Genomic DNA, 7944 nt, shown 5'->3' on the forward strand with positions numbered 1-7944 from the left:
GTTCTGCACAAGGAAGAGCTGGGAGAAAAAAATAAACAGTCAAATTCAAAGCTGCTTGCAACACTGACAGGTTTGACATGCTCTGTAATAAAAGGAGCAATTAAGAAACTATGAAATGAGACTTAAAAAAGGTCAGTAGTGGGATGACCCCTACCTGCCTACCAACCTGTAATGCCTGAAGTATTTTAAAAACACCTTCATGCCAGATAGGTGTTTGCTGTTAGGGACCACCATGAAATCTGTGTTACACAACAGTCTAGGATGGCTGCTTGGCAAAGCAAGAAAAGCACAGTATGCCAGTGACACTCACGTAGAAGAAAGCCAGTCAGGAATTATGCTGCAGAACACTCTGGACACAGCAATATTTATTGCTAGGCCCTGACTGAAGACTCAGTGTTTCCAAGTTCAACAATGACAGAGACTGAGTCCTTAAAACAGATCCTGTTCAGCTCCAGCTGTTCAACTCCTTCCTTAAACCTGCAACACTCACCTGTAAGAGGGAATTTGTGTGATGGTCACCATGGGCACAGATGAACGCCATTTGGTCACATCACCAGGCTCCTTTTTGATCTTTTGCTTCAATTTCACTTGGTTCTTTTTCAGAGACCCCTTGGGAGGGGCAGAATTGGCTTCCTCCTCTCCCTTCTCCTTCACAGTGTCCTCCTGCCCATCACCACTAGCAGCTGGAGACCCCTTTTTTACCATCCCAGGCGGGGAATGACTCTCACAATAGGCAGTCTTGCGCACAGTGAATGTCGTGCCATTGATGCTGGTCTCCCTCATGGGTTCAATCTTCATGAAGAGACCAGCCCTCTGGGCACAGGTGACATGGAAAGCAGTGTAACAGTTCACCTTGTGGCATTGAATAGCAGCTCCCATCCCCTTCTGCTTGCAGATACAGCATGTGAGCTTCCACCGAGCTGGAGGGATGTTGTTGATCCCTTCAATGGGCTCCAGGAAAACAGTGTTTGCAAAGCAGACCTCTGGGATCCAGATGGCACAAACCACGTGAGCCCAGCGGCCATCACTAGTCTGCTTGAAGGCTCCCCCTTTGTTCGGGCAAAGGACACAATCCACAGGGCGAGAAGGGGACTGTAAACAGCAGCGACAAAGCCACTGCCCCTCAGGGATATAGGGCACACCGTAACATTCCTGGTGCACGGCCAGATTGCAGATATCACAGAACAGAATGACATTACTGTTGTGACACTCATCGTCCATGCAGACACAGCAGAAGGCGTCCTCATCGATGAGGGACTGCTGAGCCCCATTGTTCCGGCTCTCAAGGTACGACTCCTTTTCCAATCGATCCACCAGCAGCTCAAAAGTGTCAGCAGAAACTGTTCCATAACCATCAGCCCTTCTCTTCTCGTTGACCATTTCCAGCCATGCCAGATCCTCCTCATCCATGTCATACTCCACTTCTACATCGAGGTCTTCAGGAGGCTTTTCCAAATACCGGTAGTAGGCAGCAGGAAGAGGAGGGGCATCTGGCTGGCTGAAAGAGTCCAGCACACGGAAGTTGGGCTGGGGTAAGTGTAAAGACGTCCCTGGTGCATGTTTGGAGAAGGACTCCTTCTTCCTGCCTTTAGAAGGTGTTTTCTTAGATTTGGAAGGCAAAAGGGGTTGCTCACTGTTTTCCTTGTTGCTGTTGCACTCAGTAATGTCCTGGGCAGTCAACTCATCCTCTGTGATGAGTTTTAAGGGATCGTAGATGCTGATGCGATGAAGCCGCCCATCGATGTCCACCTCCACGATCCGCTGGGCCTGAGCATATGTCAGAGTCTCCCGAGTCGGGGAGCACTTGAGGCTGTAGGGCGAGGGAGAACGCCTCCCCTCCAAGTTCTGTCGGGACCTCCTTCGAGGCTTCCTCATCACTATGGTCCAGAGACCCTGTAACAAAACAGGACAGAGGACAGTGTAAGACAAGGATACAAGCAAGAAACAGCGCAGACTGAAAAACTCACTCAACATTGCAATAGCGCAAATTTCTACTAGAGACTTGAGCAGTTTCAGGCTTGCTGAGTCTTTACACCTGCTTAGATAGAAGCAGGTAATTGATATATCAACCATTTCTTGCACTGTGTATCAGAGCAATGCACAGCACCCTCCAACTTTCTCTATTTGCAACTCAGGAGATGTATGTACCACCATATCACCTGTGAGAAGAGCTCAAAATAATTTTACAGCACGGTATACAGTCTGCTGTGCATTCAGATCAGCAAAACATTCAGATCCTCTGAAATTCAAATACTACTTATCATATCTGCTTGCACCATTCGCATACTAAGGTCACACAAGCCAATGAGTTCTTCTCTGTTCTTTTGCCTGTGACTTTTATATCTCAAATAGCACACAAAATGTGCTGGATGTTTTCTAGTTCAAAAGGAATGCACTGTTCAGGTCTTATGAAAGCAGTTCCCAATTATTTTTTTTTTTTTGTCACTGAGCTCCAGATGAGAAAACTAGCACTTCTCCTTCAGTCCAGGAGGGAGCTCCTCCAAGTTTCACACCTAAGGGTTGCCACCACCAATTCTTCTGTTCCAACACTGCAGATGCAAAAAGTTCTATAATGAAAAATCATCCTCCAGCTTTGCTTTTCTTTCTCTCTCAGATGTAGCTGTTCCTTACACCGCTCTCCAGATAGTGTATGCTGAACAGACTGTGTCCTTCCCAACATGCAAATGGGTCACAAACAGAACCAGAGGATGAACCAAGCAATATATCAGATACCAGATGTGTGTCCCTTCTGCTCTTCGGTGGGATCAAGGAGGAAGTGAAGGGGAACGAGCATGGGAACAAGCAGCATGGATCCAAATGGACTTAGTAGCTCTGGCTCAGCGTTAGCCCCTTTGGAGTCATAATTCCCATTCATGCACTTAAGCCAGTTCTGCATGGAGAATCCACAGGGGTACAAGGAGGAAAGTAGCAAGGCAGCTTCCAGACCACACCAGGAACCATGCAATGGTATTTGCTCAGAGCCTTAACAAAAACCCCAGGCCATCTCTGTCCTCACAAACTGCTAATCAGCAACCCAGATAATTAGTTGAGAGTCGGTTCCTGACGTTAAGGAGGTGCCTGTCAAAGGGGAGTAGAGGAGAAGCCTGCAGCTGGCGAGATGATCTGGGGGAGGATGCAAACATGGCAGAGCTCAGTGATCTGAGGGCGAAGAAGGGAGCTAGCAAAGAGGGAAAGCAGAAAGAAAGCCAAGTGAGTAACACAAGCAAGAAAGGAGGGTCAACAGTGGAAACATGAGTTATGGGAAGAAATGAGCGGAGTCTGAAAGAAGTTGAAAAGTAGACAAAGGAAAGCAAATGTAAATTCTCCTTGAGAAGACAGGCCAGCCCAGAGCTTATCTGTTGCCATGCAGAGGCCTGAACCTGCACCTCACCCTTATTTAAAGCAATCCCACATTCAGTCCCTTTCTGTGGGACCCATAGACAAGAAAACACACTATAAACCCACAATTTGTGGTTAGCCAATGCATTATTTGTGCTCTATGAAGGGCATAGCTCCAGAGACTCTCTATCACGCGAGTCAGAGCAAGCAGCACCTCACAGGAGTAGGACCTACAAGAAGTCCAAGCTTATTCCAGAAAGAAGCAACAAATTCCAGGAGCAACACATTTTTCGGTACTGTTTCTGTGAACCATGAGATTAAGCCATGACACAACATGTGTATTAAGAAACAAACAGGCTCTGGGATGGGTTTTCAAACTCTTCCTTGCATCCACAGAAATAAGCTGCAGGTGCCAGTTTCAGTAAGGATACTCATAATGATGGAACCTCTAAACACAATTTTATTTCAGGTGGAAAATATGAGATGACAATTTCTACCTGCAAATATAGGTACCACAAATTTTGGGATGTTTGCCTTAAACCTTTAATCAGTCACTTGATCCACAGACCGCAGACACGCAACTGCACTTGTCCTAGCTGAGCTCCAATGGCTTCAATGAGCGGGAAAAAACAATTTTAAAATAAGGGTATAAAGGCAACTTGATCATCAAATGAAAAAAAAAAAAAAAAAAAACAGAAAATCCTGCTGGCAAACAGCTCTCTTCCAATTCAGGCCAGTACAAGCAAAGAAGACACTGGAGGCAAAAAGATATATGGGCAAAAATATATTAGAGGATGAAGTAATTATTATGAGCTGACTGCACCCATAATTAATATTTTATTCAGGAAAAATGAGGTATTAGCCACTTGCTGAGGGACAAGTAAATTTCAGTGAAACAAGCTCCTGAAGGAAGGGCTATTTTATCTGTTGATGGGAAAAACAAGGGTACAGGGCTCCTTTAGCAAAAAAATCAATGTATTTCTAGAAAAATTACTCAAAGTGGGCTTTCCACCAACTGCCATAAAACAACCCATTTGTAAAATACACAATTACTTAGCACTATGAAGAAGCATCTAAAATGGCATGGAAATTGCTGCCAGCAAGAGATGACTACCTGGGATAATACATGCATCTGGACATCAGGAGAGACACAGCTACCCACTTCCAAAAAAACTTTGAAAGCAGCAATGAAATGAACTCAGACCCACTGAGCTGAACACTATGACCTTGTCTACAACAACAGAAATTTCTAAGCGACAACCTAGGCATGTTTTGATCTCCCTGGTACACTTGAGAACACCTCCCTGCTACGCATAAAAAAGAATCCCTCTGCGAACAGCACCCATGCACACTGAAATGCTAAAGACACTTGACACTGGTGAGATTAAATGCTATTTCAGCTCATGCTGATTACGTCCTACCATGGACAAAGGTTGCTGATGTGAATGCAGAAAGTTCAAACAGTCGTGCTCTGACTATTGCCACAGTATGCTCAAAGCTTTCCAAAACCCTCCCATCACCCACTTCCGCTGGATATTGCGCCAGGAGCAGGGTGTGAAGTTCCTAGAGAATACAACTGAACAAACAAGGTGGCTACAATACATAAAGCTTCTGGGAATGAACTTAACTCCGCCCCAGGAGTTCATTCAGGAATGGTTCAATTCTCCTGAGCAGCAGCTTTTACACCTGTAGGCAAGAGATGCCGGGGGGGGGGGGGGGGGGGGGGGGGGAGGGCTGTAAAACGCAACCAAGCCCATCGCCAGTTCACTTAAATTTACTACAAAGGGGTCAAAAGCTCCACTGAAAATCAACATGTATCAAACACCACCACAATACAGGCCCCTATTATACATGCAGCCTGGAATATCTGACGCAAATGAGTCCTCTAAAGGAAAGGCGAAATGTTGCTGTGATTTACACCCATGCAACACTATGTTGGCCATTTCCAAGAGTCAGAGACACCATCTCACATTGCAGAAGGCCTCAGTCTCCTTCCCAACTCTCCTTCATGCTGCAGTCCTTCCTTCTAGCCTTCTCACACTGAACAACCAAGGATTTACTTTACAGCACCAGGTTTCTTTGCTAACGTGCAGAGGACACAAGGCTGGAACTCAAGGCAGTGGAGGAGTTTCCTGGCCCTTTCCAGGCATGGCTTGGTGATCCCAGTGAAGAACTGGGTTCCTCAACAATGAAGAACTTCAGTGACTTGCAGCAAGAAGGCCACCTGGACCTTAGTGAGCAGCAGCAGATGTGAGCAAAGTGGCTCTCGTTCAATTCTGGCACACCATGACTACTGGCAGTGGCTATAGCTCATACAGTCCTAAACAGTTTGGGATTTGTTGTCACCAAAGACTGCCTTTCTTTGGGACATGTCAAATATGAGGTCTGGAGACGTTCCTCAGCATTGCTCTCCTGCACCACCAGCCACCCAGCTCTGTCACTTGTGGCTGTTTGCTGGGATTTAAAACCTAGTCCTGTGCAATGGGGAACAGAAACCCATGGAGCTATTTAAGAAACACATCTGCCAAACAAAAGCAACAGATGCCAGAGGAAAGAAACAACCTGGAACCGTTGCAGCCCCCTTTCCACCTTTTGCCAACCAAAATGCTGTTTAAACTCCTGCCGCCCTTGACAACACCCCTCCACGTTCCTGCTGTGTCTGCACTTACCACGGGCTCATATTCCCTTCACGCACCTGCCAAGGGTTTATAACTCCTGACACCCACACTGATGCCTACAACAAAGTGTGTCAGTGCTCAACAGATGTAATGGAGAACTGCCTGCCTTGGCACACAGAAACATCTTTATCGATCCCCTGGTACTTCTGTAACCAAATCAAGCTGACAGGAGATGCACCAGACTGCAAGAGAAGACCTCCTTCCAGAGGAGAGGGTTGCGAGACAGGCTATGGATAAAGTTTAAGGTAACGTCTGGGCTCACCAACAGATCGTGTGTGCCATGAGCTGTGTCTGGCCTCAGCAGCAACTGAGGGAACTATGACGTGCCATGAGCTGTCAGGTGCCGGCGGGAGCTCCTCTCAGGAGCTATCCTGTGCAGCGAGGGACACGGGATTCCTGCAGGGAACTCCAGTAGCAGCCAGCGATCTGGGTCAAGGCACAGCAGGGACTCGGACAAAAATGAAGCCGACCCCGGGAGAGGAAAAGGCGCGCCGGGCGCCTGCGACGACCCTCGCCGGTGCCCAGCACTGGGCCATGCCCAAGCGAGACCTCCCCTCCCCGAGGAGCGGGAACACTCTCCAAGGAGAGGGGCCAGGGCGGAGGAGAGCGAGAGAGCGCGCGGCAATTGGGAGGCGATTGGCTGTCGCCGCCGTACATCCCAGCTCCAAAACCAATAGCAACGCAAGACTTTGCGGGACTAAAAGGGGGTGCGCTTGGCCCCGCCTGGGCCAATAGCGTAGGAGAAGGTGGGCGGTGCCCCCGCCACGCCGCGAAGAAGGGGGGCCAAGATGGCGATAAGGGGGGGGGGTCGGCTGACACAGTGCTGTCCGTTCCCCGTCCCCAGGCGCTCGCCGCCGCCTCCTCCTCCTCCGCGAGGGCCCGCGGGCCGCTCCCTCCGCGTGGGGGCAGAGCGGGCATGCAAGAAGGGCCGCAGGATGCAGCGCACCGTGCTCCCCCAGCTCTTTCCCGCCCGCCCGGTCACCTTCCCGCGACCCTGGCTCGGGGGTGTGAGGGAGGGAGGAGAGACCCCCTGAAGGAAGGGTGTCGCGGTCTCCCACGCAGCGCTTTACCTGGCCGGCTCAGCGCGCCGCGGACGCGGCGTCTCCACCGTTGCAGCCGCCTCCTTTGGGGGGAATTTTTTTGTTGTTTTTCTTTTTTTTTTCTTTTTTTTCTTTCCTTTTTTTTTTCTTTTTTAATCCTCTCCGCCTCCCCCTCCCCTCCCCCCTGGGGCGGACGGGCTCACCCAGCTGGCGGCGGGAGGGGAGGGCACAAGATGTCGGTTCCGTGCGCTCCGGCCGCCGCCGTCTCCTCAGCGCCGCCTTCTCATGCCGTTGCCGCCGCTGCTCCCGCCGCTGCTCCCGCCGCTGCCGCTCCGGCCCCGGTGCCGCTTCGCCCCCCACCACCCTCACCTCCCCCCGCCCCCCCCCCCGGGGCTCCAGCGCCCCCGACGCTCTCGGTGCTGTGGAGGCGGGGGGGGGGGGGGAGCAGGGGACACACGCTCAAGATGGAGGCGGCGGCGGCGGCGGCAGCGCGGGCCGGCCGAGCGGTGGGGAAAGGCAGCGGCCAGGCAGGGGAGGGGGCTCCGCGCTCCGCTTCCCTCACGGGCAGGCACTGCCCGCCCCTCCCCGGTCCCTTCCCACACTCCGGCCGCACGGAACGGGAGGCCCCCGGGGGCTTGCGGTGACGGGAAGGTGGGGGGGGGGGGGTGTCGGTACCCGGTGGCCTCATGGCTTAGGAAAGGTCTGTTCCCGCCCCTCTCCCCCTCCGCGCCTGACGGGGCAGAGAGCACCGGGGAACCGCGGCCTCCCGGCACCCGCCTCTGGCTCCAGGCGGCTGGAGAGCACTGCCCCCGCTCCTCGCCTCCGCTCCCCTCCCCGCATCCAGCCTCGCGGGGGGGGGGTTGTCTGAGAGCGAGGGTATCATGCTA

General features: G+C 51.3%; 1 protein-coding gene across 8 annotated transcripts in view; it reads right to left on the minus strand.

The window, feature by feature from the left end:
• The window catches only part of BRPF3 (bromodomain and PHD finger containing 3), a 32308-nt gene that overhangs the window by 19390 nt on the left and 4974 nt on the right, over positions 1–7944 (minus strand). For 4 of the 8 annotated variants that reach the window (XM_064635907.1, XM_064635904.1, XM_064635906.1 and 1 more), the window contains exons 1-2: positions 7261–7831; positions 491–1893 (exon numbers count right to left, since the gene is read on the minus strand). In XM_064635907.1, the coding sequence (XP_064491977.1) occupies positions 491–1875 (1385 nt within the window). In that variant the 5' untranslated portion in view covers positions 1876–1893; positions 7261–7831. Of the gene's footprint in view, positions 1–490; positions 1894–6279; positions 6999–7087; positions 7833–7944 lie in introns of those variants that run through there. The other 4 variants (XM_064635905.1, XM_064635901.1, XM_064635902.1 and 1 more) reach the window with 4 other exon arrangements.

The sequence above is a fragment of the Pseudopipra pipra genome, chromosome 25 (assembly GCF_036250125.1).
Source record: "Pseudopipra pipra isolate bDixPip1 chromosome 25, bDixPip1.hap1, whole genome shotgun sequence".
Classification (NCBI taxonomy): Eukaryota; Metazoa; Chordata; class Aves; order Passeriformes; family Pipridae; genus Pseudopipra; species Pseudopipra pipra.